The 23,334-nt window shown below is 36.4% G+C and overlaps 1 protein-coding gene across 5 annotated transcripts in view; it reads right to left on the bottom strand.

Moving 5' to 3' along the window:
• LOC124352830 (protein pellino) overlaps positions 1 to 23,334 on the bottom strand; it is an 88,064-nt gene that overhangs the window by 30,455 nt on the left and 34,275 nt on the right. For all 5 annotated transcript variants that reach the window (XM_046802526.1, XM_046802525.1, XM_046802528.1 and 2 more), the window contains exon 3: positions 4,082 to 4,211. In XM_046802526.1, the coding sequence (XP_046658482.1) occupies positions 4,082 to 4,211 (130 nt within the window). The remainder of the gene's footprint in view (positions 1 to 4,081; positions 4,212 to 23,334) is intronic.

Genomic DNA, 23,334 nt, shown 5'->3' with positions numbered 1-23,334 from the left:
CCCACCCGCATGTCCCAATTCCGTATAAGCGAAAATAAGGCTCTTCGATAAAAACTTTTTATACCGTTGTTAGAACCTGTTAGCAAAAACTAACCTCAAATAAGAAAGAAGTAATGGACACGAGGAACCGTGGCAACAATCAACAGTTGAATCAGCTTATCGAGAAGGCAACTACAGCTGACTGAGTTTCGGTACTGTTTATTATGGCTAATAACGTAAAATATATATTGTTAGGCTTTTTCTTCAAAACCATATTGAGCCCGTTCACACAAAAATATCTTAACCTTTTTGTCATGTCCCAAAAAGTCCATAAAGTGGGTTTCCAGGCTACATATCGTATAGAACCTGTTCCTATGTGCATAACATATATAACTCAGCTGGTATGAAGAATAGTTAGCAATATTCCAACTTAGTGCTCTGTGAGCGAAACATTTTACAATATACATCTTGTAGGATGTAACAGCACTGTGGAACTTTCGAGTTTTAATTTTTGACTATAGCAACCATCAGTGAACAAAAATACTTTCATTACTTTCTATTATAGCACTCAATATAGTATGGTAATTTAGTAAATAGTCTGGGAATATCTCACATCAATCACTGCCAATAATTGTGCTAAACCTAACAATGTTAATAAAAATCAATGAAGGCACTTCATCTTGTTACTTATTTATCAATTTAATATTTACTCAATAAATTGGGTATTGAAACAACACAACTTTGCACAATCACATCAATAATTTACAACTTAATAGCATTCAAACAGCTGACACATAAAAATGATTACATTGTTGTAATGACATAAATATCCACGTTTACATCACTTTGGAGTTTGGCCAACCACAGGTTTGCGTTCGGCACAATTTAGTTACAAATCATGAAATCACATCATTTGCTAATTTACTGTAATTGAAAATAAAAATTAGCATACTTTTTTTTAACTTTAGGTGGGAGTAATTGATTGAAACATGAGAATTTATGTGCCATATGGTTGTGTCAGTTGCCAAACATACATAAAAATAACAAACATTACACTAAATAGGCTTAGTGTCATAAATATGAACATGGCAATATGTTCCCTACAAAAGTATTAATATGTTAATTATATAATTTTGCAGTTACGAAACAGCCTAACAGTAAGCATTACGATTTTTGTCCTTGTAAATTGAAAGAAGCTAAATCTTTATTAATGATTGTTTAAATTAGTCACAACAAGTTTACCTCGTTGATGGATTGGATTGAAAAGAGGAAATGCCATTTTGGTTCCGTAATCTGTTTTGATGAACAAACAAAGCTTCACAATGGAATCAATAAACATGAATGTGATGGAGTGGCACAAAAATAACTTGTATAACAAGACAGGTTGACAAGGTCTGAGTTTACCCAACAGAAGTGTCAATAATCGCACTAGTATTGATCACCATTATGTGGATAACTTCATGTTGAATCATGTTCTACTTCCAACACACAACCAATTGTAGTTAAAACCATTTCACTGCACATTAATCTTGGTCTTGGTTTTGACAAGTGTAAGGATGGGTAACCTTGTATATCTACCAAAAGGAGCAAACATAAAACTGTATAAAAAAATGTTGTGACAACATCTTTTTACCACAACCTGAAGGTAACCACAATATTGAATGCAAGCAGAAGAAAATTGTGTAAGCTCCTCCAATCCTCATACTGTTCCTGGGACTTTTGGATACTTCCTTATATTCTTCACAGAAATGCTAATTGCTTGCATTTTGAGTTGTTTACAATACAGTAGAGTCTCAATACAACCAATCTAAAAACAATTTGTGATATAAGCAGTAATTCTCAAACTGAGGTTTGTTATATTGAGGTTGAATTCACTAAAAAGAGGTTCTTAAACCTGAATGAAAAAATCTAACAAAATCATTCATTAGCTCAAAAATATAACTAACAAAATCTCCAGAGATAAACATCTATTTTATGAATTATTGTGAATTAAAGCCTCTACATCAACACAAAATACACCAAAACAGGCGATCTTAAATTCCTTAGCAAAGTCTAATTTCTTCTTCTTTCATTTGTTTTGAACAACTCAAAATACAAGCTTTGGAGAGTCAATGGGCAAGTCTCAAGACGTTGGACTTTGTACTTATAGATAGTGTGGGTTTGAATCCTGTCTATGACAATAGCACTTTTTATCAATACCATATACTGTATGATCTCTCCTTTATTCTGTTTGATAAGATCCTCACACAGGCCAGTGGGCCATGAATATAGGAAGAATAAAGCTTAAAAATGGGATTGACATTCTGTTAAAAAAGTTAGAATTCCACTTTGATACATTTTCATTATGATTTTAAATGCCTTCTCACACCTGAACAATTTATAAAAACACTTCAGATTTACAACAGAGTTAAAAGGATGAAACCTTGTTACTTAGACATTATGATTATTATGTAAGGGTTTTGTGTATTGTATACTTGTTATATTTTAGGTTTTCTCCTAAAACTGTAAAAATATTTTATATTTAAGTGCATTATACAGATTCTCCACTATATTAGATAAGGATTTTAGCATCTATTAATTACAAACAGTATAAAATTAATTGATGTTAAAAATTTTATCACCATGCCACACGATAATATGACTTCTTATTACAGAAAATGTTTCTTTACAAATTACTGTTGCCTCAAATTGATTTGGAGTCATTTTTACAGTATAACTACAATATTATACTGTACTAACCAATTACATAATATTTTTATGTATGTTTAAAGTACTACAAACATAATATACAACCAACATGTTTAGAGGTTATATAATTCCCTTCTAATAATGCAAGAAAGAGTTTTTTGAACCCAGACTGTTTGAATCAATTTTAATCTTTTCAGAGACAAACTAAAACTGATATCACAAATTCCCATTCCAGTAAATAATTGGGTCCAGTCCATATCAACAAACTGATACATGAGTGCTAGTGCTACATCATTAGCTCACTGATCACAAGTGGTAAAAAACTTTTTTGATCTACATGGTTTTGTAATTATACTGAACTTAATATCTAAAAAGGAATATGCACATATAATGAAACTTTGTTCACTCCTTCGGTTCAACGTGACAAGCTACATGTTCACCCTGCTGTGAACAATTTTCTGGCTCTAAGAGTGAATCCCAACAAACCAATATTTACCATTTCCAATTTAAATATAGAAATAGTAGAGGTAGGGTTAAAACTAAGCTTCAACCCTCCACTCTTTAAGATAACTCATTTGAAAAGTATTGTATCACAGACACACACACAAAGACAGATATGGGCTTTCATCGTCAAATGGTGGTAGTGAATGTACTAAAATACTTTGCCAATTTATTCATTTTAAAAATATAGGTTTTATAATTAATAAATTTATAGTAACATTTCTTTGTAGATATTCTTTACCCAAGGACACAAACCAAGTTCACTTGCATCTGCAAGACCATGGTAAAAAATTAAAACAGCATTGATTTTCAGGTGGCAGAAGGTACTCTCTATTTGGAAAGCACCATCCTAAGAATATGCAAACACTCGTATACGAATTATGTAAAATACTAAATTGCATCTTATCATACTACTATCCAGTTCTGAGCTACATTTTAGATTTTGAGACTGCAGGTATTCACAAAATTAGTTCAAGATTAATAACATTGTTTAGCTTGTTATGAAAATTACATTACAGTTTAAGCTACAATGCTCAACCTTTCTATAAAAACAACCATGCAATGGAGTAACTTCATCTTTATGTTTTGATAAGAGACCAAAATATGTCACTATTAATCTTCACAATATAAAAGAATTGGACACTTCTTGCCATTGTTATATGTTACAAAATGTATAACATGACGTTTCAAGGATTGAAATCTATCTTCTTCTTCAGGTGTAAATATAATTAGTTTATAAAAAAAGAAATATAAAAGACTAAGAAAAGGGGTTAAACATACCCGAAAACTGCTCCGAGTCCCGGTAGGAGAAATATACTCCATGTGAGAATATATACTTCACAATATACTCTGTTTGTAATTTCTTATTCCTTGTTTTAACTACAATTAATTGTACATGTACTAACAGACTGACCTGAGATGAGTGAGGTGTGTTGACCACGTAGTGTTTTGACCTCTTGACCCCGTTGGGGGTGGCTCTTTTGTGCAGCACAAATTTGCTTCTTCTTCTCCCCCCGGAGCCACTGGGAAGAAATCCATTATATCTGTAAACAACAGAATGAAGATTAACTACATACATCCTTATCAGAATAATAAACAGAAAACAACAAAATATGATAACTGAAACACTTTTCCCCCTTACTGAAGAATTAATCCTAGAGAGCATTTACCCTGTATAGAAAAAATTATGAACAACATTCCAATTTTTTCATGTATTCGGCCTAAAAAATCCACTACTGTACTAGATAATGGGATTCCTTGTTATCTATTTTAATTTACCAGTGTAACTGGTACAACACTCACTACAACAATAATTAATAGACCAGGGAACGCTCCAATTATGTACAACGATTCATTCTCAGTCAAAGGGGCAAAAAAAGGACTTGATGGATATGTGCAATTTATCTCACAAGAATATGTCGCATTTTATGAGAACATTTAAAAGTATAAAATTAAAAAGCGTTCAAACCTTATTGCTTGTTAATATCATTTATACTAGACTTTAATGAACTATCTATTTCAGGCCTGCAACTTTTACAAGATTTTTGTAGGCAATGGTGGTTTTTCAAATATAAATTCCTTTGTTTTAGAGGATCTTAGTATTCAATATCATATATGAAGTATCTGCAAGTATTAGTTTAGAATATTAATTTTGCAGTTAATGATAACAAAATGAAAAAAAAAATGTTGTATTTTATTACTTGCAACGCTGTCTGCAAATTATATATTAATATTAATTATATTGTTATTAATATATATTTAAACAACAGATATACTTTAAACTCAAAGTAACTTTGTTGTATTTTGTAATATTTTACATAAGATCCTAGGCTTTGTAAATGAGATTTTTGTAGATAGATAAGTTTATCTGAAGAATAATGACAAAAGCACAAACTCGAGTAAACTAAATTAAATGTATATGTTGTTAGGACAAAAACGTACGCCTTTCCTTTAGATAGTTCAAGATTTTGTTTTAACAAGAATCAGAATTTAGATTTACAAAGAAAATATGTTTTGAAAATATCCATAATATGTGTGTGTTAAAGTATTGTCTCCAAGGCCAAACATTTAGTGAGAAAATAAACAAAATGATAACCTTCATTCACAGTTTTATGTCCTAATAGTAAAAATACCGTGTAAAACTTCTATTATCAAAATTGTTAAAACATTACTTCTCTTTTGAAACAAAAAAATTAAATACTATCCAAAAATGTACAAACAGAATGGAATACTAGGGCTGCCCATTCATAAGCAATTCCACACCTACTTAATACAATTGGCCAAGTATGAAGACAGGTCAACAAGGCAGGCCAAGGCTGATGGTGAGTTGTACCACCTACCAAACAACCATCTACACAATGATCAGAGCCACAGCACTCAGTGTGTGTATAACAACCTCCAGACCGTTTATTTACCACAGTGCAGTATCACCACCTACCAAACAACCATCTACACAATGATCAGAGCCACTGCACTCAGTGTGTGTATAACAACCTCCAGACTGTTTATTTACCACAGAGCAGTATCACCACCTACCAAACAACCATCTACACAATGATCAGAGCCACTGCACTCAGTGTGTGTATAACAACCTCCAGACTGTTTATTTACCACAGAGCAGTATCACCACCTACCAAACAACCATCTACACAATGATCAGAGCCACTGCACTCAGTGTGTGTATAACAACCTCCAGACTGTTTATTTACCACAGTGCAGTATCACCACCTATCAAACAACCATCTACACAATGATCAGACCCACTGCACTCAGTGTGTGTATAACAACCTCTAGACTGTTTATTTACCACAGTGCAGTATCTCTATCTACACAAGTGATGAAAGCCACTGCACTTAGTGTATATATAACAACCTCCAGACCGTTTATTTACCACAGAGCAGTATCACCATCTACCAAACAACCATCTACACAATGATCAGAGCCACTGCACTCAGTGTGTGTATAACAACCTCCAGACTGTTTATTTACCACAGAGCAGTATCACCACCTACCAAACAACCATCTACACAATGATCAGAGCCACTGCACTCAGTGTGTGTATAACAACCTCCAGACTGTTTATTTACCACAGAGCAGTATCACCACCTACCAAACAACCATCTACACAATGATCAGAGCCATTGCACTCAGTGTGTGTATAACAACCTCCAGACTGTTTATTTACCACAGAGCAGTATCACCACCTACCAAACAACCATCTACACAATGATCAGAGCCATTGCACTCAGTGTGTGTATAACAACCTCCAGACTGTTTATTTACCACAGAGCAGTATCACCACCTACCAAACAACCATCTACACAATGATCAGAGCCATTGCACTCAGTGTGTGTATAACAACCTCCAGACTGTTTATTTACCACAGAGCAGTATCACCACCTACCAAACAACCATCTACACAATGATCAGAGCCACTGCACTCAGTGTGTGTATAACAACCTCCAGACTGTTTATTTACCACAGAGCAGTATTACCACCTACCAAACAACCATCTACACAATGATCAGAGCCACTGCACCCAATGTGTGTATAACAACCTCTAGACTGTTTATTTACCACAGTGCAGTATCTCTATCTATACAAGTGATGAAAGCCACTGCACTTAGTGTATATATAACAACCTCCAGACTGTTTATTTACCACAGTGCAGTATCTCTATCTACACAAGTGAATGAAAATCACTGCACGTAGTGTATATATAACAACCTCCAGACTGTTTATTTACCACAGAGCAGTATCACCATCTACCAAACAACCATCTACACAATGATCAGAGCCACTGCACTCAGTGTGTGTATAACAACCTCTAGACTTTATTTACCACAGTGCAGTATCTCTATCTACACAAGTGATGAAAGCCACTGCACTTAGTGTATATATAATAACCTCCAGACTGTTTATTTACCACAGTGCAGTATATCTCTATCTACACAAGTGATGAAAGTCACTGCACTTAGTGTATATTTAACAACCTCCAGACTGTTTATTTACCACAGTGCAGTATCTCTATTTACACACAAGTGATGAAAATCACTGCACGTAGTGTATATATAACAACCTCCAGACTGTTTATTTACCACAGAGCAGTATCACCATCTACCAAACAACCATCTACACAATGATCAGAGCCACTGCACTCAGTGTGTGTATAACAACCTCTAGACTGTTTATTTACCACAGTGCAGTAAATCTCTATCTACACAAGTGATGAAAGTCACTGCACTTAGTGTATATATAGTCCACTATCTCCAGTGATGAAAGTCACTGCACTTAGTAGTATTTATCACCACAGTGCAGTATATCTATCTACTATGAAACTACACCTCCAGACTGTTTATTTACCAAGTGCAAATCAACTACACAGTGCCACTTAGTGTATATGTCTCCATACTACACAAGTGATGAAGGTCACTGCACGTAGTGTATATCAACAATCTCTCCAGACAGTTTATTTTACACAGTGCAGTATATCTCTATCTACAACACAGTGATGAAAGTCACTGCACTTAGTGTATATATAACAACCTCCAGACTGTTTATTTACCACAGTGCAGTATCTCTATCTACACAAGTGATGAAAGTCACTGCACTTAGTGTATATGTAACAACCTCCAAGACTGTTTATTTACCACAGTGCAGTATATCTCTATCTACACAAGTGATGAAAGTCACTGCACTTAGTGTATATAACAACCTCCAGACTGTTTCTATTTACCACAGTGCAGTATATCTTCTATCTATACAAGTGATGAAGGTCACTGCACGTAGTGTATATATAACAACCAATCAACAGACTGTTTTATTTACCACAGTGCAGTATATCTCTATCTACACAAGTGATGAAAGCCACTGCACTTAGTGTAATATAACAACCTCCAGACTGTTTATTTACCACAGTGCAGTATCTCTATCTACACAAGTGATGAAAGCACTGCACTTAGTGTATATGTAACAACCTCCAGACTGTTTATTTACCACAGTGCAGTATATCTCTATCTACACAAGTGATGAAAGTCACTGCACTTAGTGTATATACAACAAACCTCCAGACTGTTTTTATTTACCACAGTGCAGTATATCTCTATCTACACAAGTGATGAAAGTCACTGCACTTAGTGTATATATAACAACCTCCAGACTGTTTATTTACCACAGTGCACCATATCTCTATCTACACAAGTGATGAAAGCCACTGCACTTAGTGATATGATGTAACAACCTCCAGACTGTTTATTTACCACATGCAGTATATCTCTATCTATACAAGTGATGAAGGTCACTGCACGTAGTTGTATATACAACAACCTCCAGACAGTTTATTTACCACATGTGCAGTATATCTCTATTTTATACACAAGTGATGAAAAGTCACTGCACTTAGTGTATATACAACAACCTCCAGACAGTTTATTTACCACAGTGCAGTATATCTCTATCTACACAAGTGATGAAAGTCACTGCACTTAGTGTATATATAACAACCTCCAGACTGTTTATTTACCACAGTGCATGTATATCTCTATCTACACAAGTGATGAAAGTCACTGCACTTAGTGTATATATAACAACCTCCAGACTGTTTATTTTACCACAGTGCAGTATATCTCTATCTACACAAGTGATGAAAGTCACTGCACTTAGTGTATATATAACAACCTCCAACTGTTTATTTACCACAGTGCAGTATATCTCTATCTATACAAGTGATGAAGGTCACTGCACGTAGTGTATATAACAACCTCCAGACTGTTTATTTACCACAGTGCAGTATATCTCTATCTACACAAGTGATGAAAAGTCACTGCACTTAGTGTATATAAAACAACCTCCAGACTGTTTATTTACCACAGAGCAGTATATCTCTAATCTACACAAGTGATGAAATCACTGCACTTAGTGTATAATATAACAACCTGCCAGACTGTTTATTTACCACAGTGCAGTATATCTCTATCTACACAAGTGATGAAAGTCCAATGCACTTAGTGTATATATAACAACCTCCAGACTGTTTATTTACCACAGTGCAGTATCTCTCTAGCTACACAAGTGATGAAAGTCACTGCACTTAGTGTATATATAACAACCTCCCAGACTGTTTATTTACCACAGTGCAGTATCACCATCTACCAAACAACCATCTACACAAGTGATGAAGAGTCACTTGCACTTAGTGTATATATAACAACCTCCAGACTGTTTATTTACCACAGTGCAGTATATCTCTATCTACACAAGTGATGAAAGTCACTGCACTTAGTGTATATATATATATATAACAACCTCCAGACAGTTTATTTACCACAGTGCAGTATATCTCTATCTACACAAGTGATGAAAGTCACTGCACTTAGTGTATATTAAACAACCTCCAACTGTATTATTTACCACAGTGCAGTATATCTCTATCTACACAAGTGATAAAAAATCACTGCACTTAGTGTATATATAACAACCTTCAGACTGTTTATTTACCACAGTGCAGTATCACATCTCTCTATCTACACAATGATGAAATCACTGCAACTTAGTGTGTGAATATAACAACCTTCAACTGTTTTATTTACCACAGTGCAGTAAATCTCTATCTACACAAGTGATGAAAGTTCACTGCACTTAGTGTATATATAACAACCCCCTCCAGACTGTTTATTTTACCACAGTGCAGTATATCTCTATCCTACACAAGTGATGAAAGTCACTGCACTTAGTGTATATATAACAACCTCCAGACTGTTTATTTACCACAGTGCAGTATAATCTCTATCTACACAAGTGATGAAAGTCCACTGCACTTAGTGTATATATAACAACCTCCAGACTGTTTATTTTACCACAGTGCAGTATATCTCTAATCTACACAAGTGATGAAAGTCACTGCACGTAGTGTATATACAACAACCATCCAGACAGTTTATTTACCACAGTGCATTTATATCTCTATCTACACAAGTGATGAAAGTCACTGCACGTAGTGTATATATAACAACCTCCAGACTGTTTATTTACCACAGTGCAGTATATCTCTATCTACAACCATCTGACACAATGGATGAAGCCACTGCACTTAGTGTAATTATAACAACCTCCAGACTGTTTATTTACCACAGTGCAGTATCTCTATCTTATACAAGTGATGAAAGCCACTGCACTTAGTGTATATGTAACAACCTCCAGACTGTTTATTTACCACAGTGCAGTAATATCTCTATCTACACAAGTGATGAAAAATCACTGCACGTAGTGTATAATAAAAAACAACATCATCCAGACTGTTTATTTACCAACAGTGCAGTATATCTTACCAAACAACCATCTACACAAGTGATCAGAAAGCCACTGCACTTAGTGTATATATAACAACCTCTAGACTGTTATTTACCACAGTGCAGTATATCTCTATCTACACAAGTGATGAAAGCCACTGCACTTAGTGGTATATGTAACAACCTCCAGACTGTTTATTTACCACAGTGGCAGTATATCTCTATCTACACAAGTGATGAAAGTCACTGCACTTAGTGTATATACAACAACCTCCAGACTGTTTATTTACCACAGTGCAGTATCTCTATCTACACAAGTGATGAAAAATCACTGCACGTAGTGTATATATAACAATACCTCCAGACTGTTTATTTACCACAGTGCAGTATCAACCATCTACTATCTACACAATGATGACAGGTCACTGCACTCAGTGTATAATACAACAACCTCCAGACTGTTTATTTACCACAGTGCAGTATATCTCTATCTACACAAGTGATGAAAGTCACTGCACTTAGTGTATATATAACAACCTCCAGACTGTTTATTTACCACAGTGCAGTATATCTCTATCTACACAAAGTGACAAGAAAGTCACTGCACATTAGTGTATATATAACAACCTCCAGACTGTTTATTTACCACAGTGCAGTAATATCTCTATCTACACAAGTGATGAAAGTCACTGCACTTAGTGTATATATAGTAACAACCTCCAGACTGTTTATTTACCACAGTGCAGTATATCTCTATCTATACAAGTGATGAAGGTCACTGCATGTAGTGTATATACAACAATCCTCCAGACAGTTTTATTTACCACAGTGCAATTATATCTCTATCTACACAAGTGATGAAAGTCACTGCACTTAGTGTATATATAACAACCTTCCAGACTGTTTATTTACCAACAGTGCAGTATATCTCTATATATACAAAGTGATGAAGGTCACTGCACGAGTGTATATGTACAACAATCCTCCAGACAGTTTATTTACCACAGCGCAGTAATATCTCTATCTACACAAGTGATGAAAGTCACTGCACTTTAAGTGTATATATAACAACCTCCTTCAGACTGTTTATTTACCATCAGTGCAGTATATCTCTATCTACACAAGTGATGAAAGTCACTGCACTTAGTATATATAACAACCTCCAGACTGTTTATTTACCACAGTGCAGTATATCTCTATCTACACAAGTGATGAAAGTCACTGCACTTAGTGTAATATATAAACAACCATCCAGACAGTTTATTTACCACAGTGCAGTATATCTCTATCTACACAAGTGATGAAAGTCACTGCACTTAGTGTATATATAACAACCTCCAGACTGTTTATTTACCACAGTGCAGTATATCTCTATCTATACAAGTGATGAAGGTCACTGCACGTTAGTGTATATATAACAACCTCCAGACTGTTTATTTACCACAGTGCAGTATATCTCTATCTACACAAGTGATGAAAGTCACTGCACTTAGTGTATATTTAACAACCTCCAGACTGTTTATTTACCACAGTGCAGTATATCTCTATCTACACAAGTGATGAAAAATCACTGCACTTAGTGTATATATAACAACCTCCAGACTGTTTATTTACCACAGTGGCAGTATATCACTCTATCTACCACAACCAGTGTGATGAAAGCCACTGCACTTAGTGTATAATAACAACCTCCAGACTGTTTATTTACCACAGTGCAGTATATCTCTATCTACACAAGTGATGAAAGTCACTGCACTTAGTGTATTATATAACAACCTCCAGACTGTTTATTTACCACAGTGCAGTATATCTCTATCTACACAAGTGATGAAAGTCACTGCACTTAGTGTATATATATATATAACAACCTCCCAGACTGTTTATTTTACCACAGTGCAGTATATCTCTATCTACACAAGTGATGAAAGACACTGCACTTAGTGTATATATAACAACCTCCAGACTGTTTATTTACCACAGTGCAGTATCTCTATCTACACAAGTGATGAAAGTCCACTGCACTTAGTGTATATATAATAACCTTCCAGACTGTTTTATTTACCACAGTGCAGTATATCTCTATCTACACAAGTGATGAAAGTCACTGCACTTAGTGTATATTTAACAACATCATCCAGACAGTTTATTTACCACAGTGCAGTATTATCTCTATCTACACAAGTGATGAAAATCACTGCACGTAGTGTATATATAACAACCTCCAGACTGTTTATTTTACCACAGAGCAGTATCACCATCTACCAACAACCATACACAAGTGAACAGAGCCACTGCACTCAGTGTGTGTAGGTAACAACCTCTAGACTGTTTATTTACCACAGTTGCAGTTAAATCTCTAATCTACACAAGTGATGAAAGTCACTGCACTTAGTGTTATATATAACAATCCTCCAGACTGTTTATTTACCACAGTGCAGTATATCTCTATCTACACAAGTGATGAAAGTCACTGCACTTAGTGTATAATATAACAACCTCCAGACTGTTTATTTTACCACAGTGCAGTATATCTCTATCTATACACAGTGATGAAAGTCACTGCACTTAGTGTATATATAACAATCATCCAGACTGTTTATTTACACAGTGCAGTATAATCTCTATCTACACAAGTGATGAAAGTCACTGCACTTAGTGTATATATAACAACCTCCTAGACTGTTTATTTACCACAGTGCAGTATATCTCTATCTACACAAGTGATGAAAGTCACTGCACTTAGTGTATATATAACAACCTCCAGACTGTTTATTTACCACAGTGCAGTATATCTCTATCAATACAAGTGATGAAGGTCACTGCATGTAGTGTATATACAACAATCCTCCAGACAGTTTATTTACCACAGTGCATTATATCTCTATCTACACAAGTTGATGAAAGTCACTGCACTTAGTGTATATATAACAACCTTCAGACTGTTTATTTACCACAGTGCAGTATATCTCTATACTATACAAGTGATGAAGGTCACTGCACGTAGTGTATATACAACAATCCTCCAGACAGTTTATTTACCACAGCGCAGTATATCTCTATCTACACAAGTGATGAAAGTCACTGCACTTAGTGTATATATAACAACCTCCAGACTGTTTATTTACCACAGTGCAGTATATCTCTATCTACACAAGTGATGAAAGTCACTGCACTTAGTGTATATATAACAACCTCCAGACTGTTTATTTACCACAGTGCAGTATCTCTATCTACACAAGTGATGAAAGTCACTGCACTTAGTGTATATATAACAACCTCCAGACTGTTTATTTACCACAGTGCAGTATATCTCTATCTACACAAGTGATGAAAGTCACTGCACTTAGTGTATATATAACAACCTCCAGACTGTTTATTTACCACAGTGCAGTATATCTCTATCTATACAAGTGATGAAGGTCACTGCACGTAGTGTATATATACAACAATCCTCCAGACAGTTTATTTACCATAGTGCAGTATATCTCTATCTACACAAGTGATGAAAGTCACTGCACTTAGTGTATATATAACAACCTTCAGACTGTTTATTAACCACAGTGCAGTATATCTCTATATATACAAGTCATGAATTCACTGCACAGAGTGTATATACAAACAATCCTCCAGACAGTTTATTTACCACAGTGCAGTATATCTCTATCTACACAAGTGATGAAAGTCACTGCACTTAGTGTGTGTATATATATATATATATATATATATATATATATATATATGTGAATCCTCTACACTGTTTATTTACCACAGTGCAGTATCTCTATCTACACAAGTGATGAAGGTCACTGCACTTATTGTATATATAACAATCCTCTACACTGTTTATTTACCACAGTGCAGTATATCTCTATCTACACAAGTGATGAAAGTCACTGCACTTAGTGTATATATATGAATCCTCTACACTGTTTATTTACCACAGTGCAGTATATCTCTATCTACACAAGTGATGAAAGTCACTGCACTTAGTGTATATATATGAATCCTCTACACTGTTTATTTACCACAGTGCAGTATCTCTATCTACACAAGTGATGAAAGTCACTGCACGTAGTGTATATATAACAATCCTCTAGACTGTTTATTTACCACAGAGCAGTATCACCATCTACCAAACAACCATCTACACAATGATCAGAGCCACTGCACTCAGTGTGTGTATAACAACCTCTAGACTGTTTATTTACCACAGTGTAGTATCCATCTACACAAGTGATGAAAGCCACTGCACTTAGTGTATATATTACAACCTCCAGACAGTTTAATCACCTTAGTGCAGTATGTTCTGACCAATAATGGTCTTTGCTAGTATTGCTGGTACTTTTGATACAGAGGAGACTCACCTCTTTACAGTACAGTACATCCTTAACAGTAAGACCCCACTGTTCAAAAATTGTCAGAATACAATTCATTCAATATATCATCGTCAAGAAAATATTTGAACATCCCTGGTGCAACAATATATCGTCACCTGGTGCGGCCAGAAGATGTTATAACATTGCTGCTATGTGTTATTTTTTCCAAACATGTTTTATTAAGGAACAATAGTGGTAGTTCTAAGTATTTTAGTAAAATACTAGTAATTTTCTTAATATTATATTATTGTAAAGTAACCAGCACTTTTGAATGACAGACAGCAATACCACCTGGGAATGTGTGTCTTAATTAAATACTGGGTTATAAATAGAAGTTATGTAGGTGCTTTAAAAGTTGCCAGAAAGCCAACAGGACCCAGGGCCTTTATTGAAAGGTGGGTACTGGCCAGGCAAACATGGAATAAAAAAAGTATTTGCATGGGTAGCCTTCACTTACTGAATGAATGACCTCATCATAATTATTATGTTAACTATTTGCTGAACATGACAAATTCTGGTAATAGTCCACAAATATTACTTTACATTAAAACAAACTGCTTAATGCACAATCTTAATAGACAGCCATCTTGGTTTGGGACCATTGAAACATTACCAATATTTGGAAAGGAGAAGGGTCACTGAGAGCGGCATTTCACCAAACTGAAGGAACTACTTATCAATGACCATATCGTAGTTTGGAAAACTGGTTTGTGTTGATGAGCCAATAATATTTTTTAATCATTGTAAGCCTAAATGCCTCACAATTTATTTATGGTTCTTTGGTACTAATAGGAGGCCACTCTGTTCCTATATACTACTTATTATTACGCGATATAAGTAGGTAATTACATACGTACGCATTATGGATAGAAAAGGTTAAAGTTAATCTTGACGAACGCTCACGTGATCTGAGCTTGACTTTTAAGTACTATCTCGCTCGAAGTACGTTTTTCTTCTTTCGCCAGAAGTGCGGAGTGGGGCTGAAGGCACCATCCATTGTGATCACGTCGGATAACGTGATCTGAGGTCGGGAAAGTACCGATCGGAAATGCCCTTGGCCATCGCTGCGGGCTTCGGTAGGGCCTTCCCGCACTTCAGGCGACAAAGAAAAATATCCCTCGAGATAGTACCCAAATTCAAAATGAGATCAGTAAGCACTCATAAAGTTTTAACTAACTTTGGTACTACTAGTAACATATTTACGATAACCTTATCTAATCCTACTTATATCGCGTACTAACAAGTAGTAAAACAGACAAAAGTGGCCTCCGTATAATATTAAAGTACCTTATTTGTGTATACGTCGATTAAATATTTCTATGTATCAATAAGAATTATTCATTGTTATTCTACAAATATTGTTTCAAAACACTCCTTTTGTCAGCTTCTCCTAATTCTAAAAAGTCACGTACCACCGTCAAGTATAACTAAGAGCAAAATCTGAGGAATAGATCAATACATAGAACGCGAGTCTAATTCTCTCATCTCCCACACGTACATCACGCCGCTTTCAAGCTGTTCCAGGGTTCCACGAAATTGAGCAGGACAGCAGCTGACACCACTGTCAACCAAACCAGCCCGGTCGCTAGACTATTCATTGGCTCTTCCGGGAAAAACCTACAGTCATTTCCGATTGAAAACGTAGTATTGATCGCGGTTCATGAACTGTGCAAATTTCAGTACTTTCTTCAACCGACTCCCTTTTTAGATTACAGCTTATGTCTTACTTTTGGGGTAGTAACTAAACTAACTCAACTGCTAGTACAAATGTAAAAAGACGTGATGCTGATTAGCAATGCAACGATGAAGTAAATAATCGTTAAATTAAATGATCTTAAATTGATAAATTATGTTTTACATACATATAGATGAATGCATTGGCAATATTTGCCAAAAAGATGTTCAAGTGATCAGTCAGTCCGTCTGTTTTTCTAGTATAACTTTTAATCCTAACATTGACGTAAGTGATGTTTAACTTGTAATTAATTGACGATGAATTAGAATACAAGGTTATTAAAGCTGCTGTTAGTGTGATTAAATCAGCTGGCGTGCAGGGCCGTTTGACATTGATTGTCCTTCTATGCTAAATGCCTTCTAGGGTACTTCTACTTAGACATGTGTATTCATTTGGACTATTTTAAGTATAATAAACCAAAACCCTAAATATCATAAAAAATAAGTTTAATTAATTTATCGTATTAATACATTCATATGCATGTCTAACATACACCAAATTGCACACAATTTGTTCACTCTACATGAATAGCTGCCGTTTTTGTACATTACTGTGTAGGTAGATGCCTGTCTTAAACCGCCCAATTTACGTAACTAAATCATTTTTCTCGTTTTGCAACATGTAAAAATATTAAAAAGCTAAAATGCATGATTTATATGTATATATTATTTTGTGTTGAAATCGGACCTCATCAATAAATTAATTCTACGTAACATGGTCGTAGGTCATCTATATAATGAAATTGAATAATGAAAAAATGCCCACCACGTTATGGACTCTCATAACTATCATATGCTCAAATCAATAACTTTGTACCTGTGTATAAATTATTTATATTTACTTACAAGTTTAGGTAAATTACTACACTAAAAGTACAGATTATTGTTCCAGCTACTATCGCAAGGTATCAGTCAGTGGTCAATTTGTGAAAAATTACTCACTGCTGGTTTAATTGTTTTTCAAATCTCAATACATTTTTACGTCAGTTATCCCATAGCCGAAGCCAAGTGGAGTCTGCGAAATAAATTATTCAATTGCTCACTCCTGCAATGCGTAGTTAGTTAGTTGCAATGTGTGCTCGTGCAGAATGTGCGCGGGAAAATTTGTGCGTTGTCCGCTGTGCGGTCCGGCCCCGCGTCACGTCGCGTAGGTGCTTGAGTGTGTTGCCAGGCCGGGGCGAGGGAAGGGCCTTACTATTACTACCGACTACCGAGAAGGCCGAATGCGTGGGCGGCCGGGCAGCCCGGCAGAGTGGCGTTGCCGTGATTCACAAGCTATAAAGGTCGCCCCAGCAACAAACAGAACTGGCGCCTGGGTCCACGATACAAAAGGTTCATCAGATAAGATTCTAGTATGGACGTGGTTTTCCGAAACAATGCCATCACAAAGGACACCATACAGTGTAATCCGTCTTATCTACCACATCCGGTTCCGATCCGCTTCTTCTTTATACATGACAGCCAATTTTAAGAGATAGCATAAGGCTAGCCGAACAACATTATATGTCACACCAAAGCTAATACAATCCCAAATGTTTGTGAGGTGGAATGTATCACGACCCTGTGTTTACGGGGCCTGCTTCACTCCGATCAATGTCAAATGCTTCGCGTGATGGCGATTGCATGCATTTCAGTCCAGTCCAGGGCCGGCACTGAATCGGTTCCATTTTAATGGGGTCAAGCTGCTTAGCAATGAGAATTGATTTTATTACCCACTACAAAGTAAAGGCACGACATGTTGAATGTCGGCAATGGCAATCCTTTCTAAGAATTATACATTTTACGAATATAAACAGCATAATGAATAACAAGAGCTATTCCACAATGAGATCACGTACGGCACGTGTTATAGAGACGATTTCTTAACTGATAAGTGTTGGGAAAAACGTGCAAGTTTTGATAACTTATTAGGCTTACGCGACCGTTATCATGACTATCATATCAGTGTAAATTCTGAAGAAATGTGGTGCTGATTACAACTATTATCTAAATTGGGGCCAACACAATAAAACTTCTTGGGAAATTTCGCCCTCACTGTGGAGAGCCCTTCAGTAAATATATTTTAAATCGAAATCTGTTTAACCGAATTTCAGTGTGAACCGGAAATATTAGACAATAGTCGTAATCACTAAACAAGTTTTTTTTTCAGAAATTCAATTATAGCAATGGGCGAAAGTAAAAAAAAAACAAAAAACTATCGTTTAATGAAAATAACCGTTGATGTCTCAACAATAAATATACTCCAGGAAATGAATCCGGTTGAAATATTTTCGCATTGGTTTTCACGAGGTAAGTGGTCCGTGAAAGCACGAAAGCAGGAAAACCGGACACAATCCAATAGCTTGCACCGACTTGTTCGCGATTGGCATTTCTATTTCGGTGAGTGGGAGTGAAGCCATTTAACAAAGGGTAGCCGAGGGAGGGTGCGGAGGTGCATTCCATTCGTTAGCGAGTGGAGGGTGGGTGCCGTATAGGGTAACTTGGGCACCGCGCCGTCACGTACTCCTTTACTACCGGGGTTTCTGGCTCGGTCTATTGTCTTGTGACATAGGGACAGCCAAAAGTGACGCACACTTCCTGCGTGACGCTTCCTGTACTCAACTGCTGCCACGCTAAAAGATGTCACACTTGCTGTAACTTGCCTTTGTAAAACACTGACAGGCCAAAAATGACGCACACTGCTTATGTATGTGACGCACCTTCTACTGTACTGCCATCATACTTTATAATACAATAGCTTTACAACTTTTGATGTAATTTGTCTTTGTAGAGTACAGACAGGCCGTGACGCACACTTCCTGAACTGAACTGCTGCCTTATCATATACATGTCTTGATGATTCACAGAGTGACCCGACTATCTCATCTAAAATTTGATAAACTACATTTGCTCATTCTCTCAAGAGACCAAACATAGTCATGCACGATCTTTGTTCTTTGAATAAAACCACGATACCATAATCTGCACAACCAAAGATTTGTCACATACGAGAAACTAAGAAATCCCTAGAGTACTACAGACAAACTTAAACAGGACGGGGAATACCCGTACATTATTCTTAGAAATAAAATACACTGTTGGTGAGATTCCAGCTGTTGGCAACAACATTCCTTATTCTCATGTTTTTGAATTATAGTAGGATGCCCTGGTCTAACTAACTTCCCTTTCTCTCAATGAAGTTTCTCTTATTATGTTTGATACATACATGAGCGATTGCATATTCTTAAAGCTAATACATAAGTTTCCATCTACTTCAAACACGTTCAATGCCACGCCTTGCTGATTGTTGATAGTTAAATTTTGTTTGTCATAAACTGGTGCGTATGTCACAGACGCCCGGGGGTAGTTTGTAGAACTGCATTTTCTACTGCTTTAATTGGTTTAATGAAAACCACAAGTCACAATGACTATTTATTTGTATAAAATAAATTATCTCATTATATCAGGTCAATACCCGACCTTACATAAATAGAGTCTAAAACTTTGACGACCCAGTTTGCAAATGTATGGATAACAAATAAATGTCAACGTCCCAAAAAGTTATGATGTAGAAAATTGAGATACACAGTAGGGCCGAGTACAAGAGCTAGCCAGGCTAGCGTTCTGCAGCGAAACCAGTTTGTGTTAGTGTCAGTTGTCAGTGGTAAGGTGGTCCGCTCCCACAGGCCGGGTAATGTGGTTTTGGACAAACAGCCAACGGCAATTTGAAAACCATTACTGAACACCAATACCGCCAACAAATGATACATTCCTGCTGATAGCCTACGTGTTTAGTCGATTGAGTCAAGTTCCGAGTCACGGAGCCGAATATGGCATACGAAAATCAGTTTTCATTATGATTTACTGCAATTCATTACAATGTCTATAAAAAAACACGATAACCAGTCAAACATTAGTACCTGCCACCCGACACATTTCCTAAATAATACGTACACATTCAAAAACAAAATTATGAGTAGATTTAGTCCCTTCCATTCACTCTAACATAAGATTGTGATATGAATGGATAGATGTCAAAAAAGGTGGTCTTTTAACAGATTTTTGCACCTTCCTATTCACGGCAATAATCACTTTCTCAAGTGAGCCAGCGATCGATCGATAAACCAACCAAGATAAAAGCGGAGCCGTACAATATTCGATGCGCGAGAGTTTCTAATTGGACGTACAACAATCCATAAACGATGGTCTTTCATGCGAACTTAGCAAGTGTAATAACCGAATAATAATTCATCCTCCAGTGACCACACCGGAGACGGCGAGGTGAAAGTGAACGGACATGACTCGATGTACCGTTGCAGTGTTCCAAGAAGACCCGGTTGGTCATTCCTGACATGCTACATCGGCAATAAATCATATAACGCCGACATACACAAGTGACACTTTCCAGAAGAAATTCAATAGCACAAACTTCCAGAAAGAATAGAGCTAACTCAGCACTTATATTCCAATTGAAACATTGTAGAAGCGGTTGCGATTTGTAACAACACACTATTCGATGTTTCCCGTATGAACAGTTGCAACAACAGACTATTCGATGTTTCTGGTATGAACAGTTGCAACAACAGACTATTCGATGTTTCTCGTATGAACAATTGCAACAACAGACTATTCGATGTTTCTCGTATGAATAGTTGCAACAACAGACTATTCGATGTATCTCGTATGAACAGTTGCAACGACAGACTTCTGTTTCACGTATGAACAGTTGCAACAGGCTATTTGATGTTTCAAGTATGAACAGTTGCAACAACAGACTATTTGATGTTTCTCGTATGAACAGTTGCAACAACAGACTATTCGATGTTTCAAGTATGAACAGTTGCAACAACAGACTATTTGATGTTTCTCGTATGAACAGTTGCAACAACAGACTATTTGATGTTTCTCGTATGAACAGTTGCAACAACAGACTATTCGATGTTTCAAGTATGAACAGTTGCAACAACAGACTATTTGATGTTTCTCGTATGAACAGTTGCAACAACAGACTATTCGATGTATCTCGTATGAACAGTTGCAACGACAGACTTCTGTTTCACGTATGAACAGTTGCAACAGGCTATTTGATGTTTCAAGTATGAACAGTTGCAACAACAGACTATTTGATGTTTCTCGTATGAACAGTTGCAACAACAGACTATTCGATGTTTCTCGTATGAAACATCGAGTGAGAACATTAATTTTAATAGAAAAGGAAACTGGTCCCAGCCTGGGCACGGACGCGGGCGAGGTACCGTACTATTATGTGCTCAGACTTGATAACAGCAAATGGCGGTTAGAGTGGAGCCGGCAGTCGCGCGCAAACCGGTTCTGCTAATCCGTCGTCCTCACACCGACGCCACATCATCCCCGGCCGGTCAACACCTGTTGTCGCGGGATAGCCCCTACGTACGTACAATGTCACTGTCACGGCACTCTGTACACCTGGAATACTCATAAAACCTGTCTGTCTGTATATACGCCACAGTCATGGATGGACTTGCACAACACCATCGCATTCAAACTTTACGAGTTTGAAACATACGTGTTTCATTCATACATATTTGAAGTAGAAAAAGACACGCAGTGTAGTTACTGGCCACGCACCTCAGCCTCGGGTTTTAGCATGGAGGATCCAGTATAAAACAGTGTTGTGACAAAGAACCTCAATACTCCATCAATATTTCACTGCAGAAACTTAGATTTTTGTTTATCGTTAGTAATGAATTGTTAAAGATAACAAATAAAAAGTTCACGAATTTTAGAGTTTCTTTTGGGAAAATGTATATTTAAACAAATAGTTTGAAACGGCTAGTGTATCCATAGCTTCAACGAAAGCTGCATCATGGTCATAAGGGAAAAGAGATGTGCTGATTACGAGTTGAAGACAAAATTGGCATTTAGAATGATAGAATCTCAATTTCGAAAACCACCAAAATTCAGATAAAAAGATAAATATCGATTAATATTAATATAATTCCCTAAAACTGTACAAACTCCTTCCTGATTCATTCGTTGCACAACATCAGGATGAGAACAAAATTTGACAATTAATATAATGCATACGTTTTGGACACATAGTAGAAAGACTGAATGCTGAAGATTTCTTTGTAACTACCGAACCGTCACTTCACAGGTAAAAGCGATCTGACAGACGACACGACAGAACACGCGATCAATCCCTGGAACCGTAACGTCGTCGTCTCGTCACGTCGGGGGACCAGGCTACTTTCTCCTTTGTTTGGCGAAAGGTACATCTCGCGACAGCTACCGATCCGTTCAGCCTTGTAAACGTTACTTTTTGCCGATAGAATCGATGCTAGAATAACGGTCGCGGTTGTGGAGAAACCTGATCTGCGCGCACTCTCAACAAGGACTGATGATTTATACAACTCAGAAAACTGTTACTTGCAATCTGCAGAGACGCGGACGCGTCTAATTTATATTTAAATGGCCTGAAATATTATTTATAATATGTTTGAGTTACTGTACATCCAGAATAAATTATATCATAACGATTGCAATAACAAATATTTGTATCCAGTACATTTTTATCCTTATCACTCATGCCGACTCAGAATGAAATGTTCATGTGTCATAATGAATGCACTTTACAAGTCCAATTTACGTTTTTTATCATTAATTCCTGGCTTTTACTGAATTTTATCATAACGATTGCACTATACAAGTATTTGTATCCAGTGCATTTTTATGTTTGTGTCACCTTTTCCTGGCAAGAATAACAGCGCTTACAATATAAATTCCTATACCTTTAAAGTTCTTGGGTTGAA

This window comes from Homalodisca vitripennis, chromosome 1 (assembly GCF_021130785.1).
Source record: "Homalodisca vitripennis isolate AUS2020 chromosome 1, UT_GWSS_2.1, whole genome shotgun sequence".
Classification (NCBI taxonomy): Eukaryota; Metazoa; Arthropoda; class Insecta; order Hemiptera; family Cicadellidae; genus Homalodisca; species Homalodisca vitripennis.
This window is presented reverse-complemented; position numbering and strand designations above follow the sequence as displayed.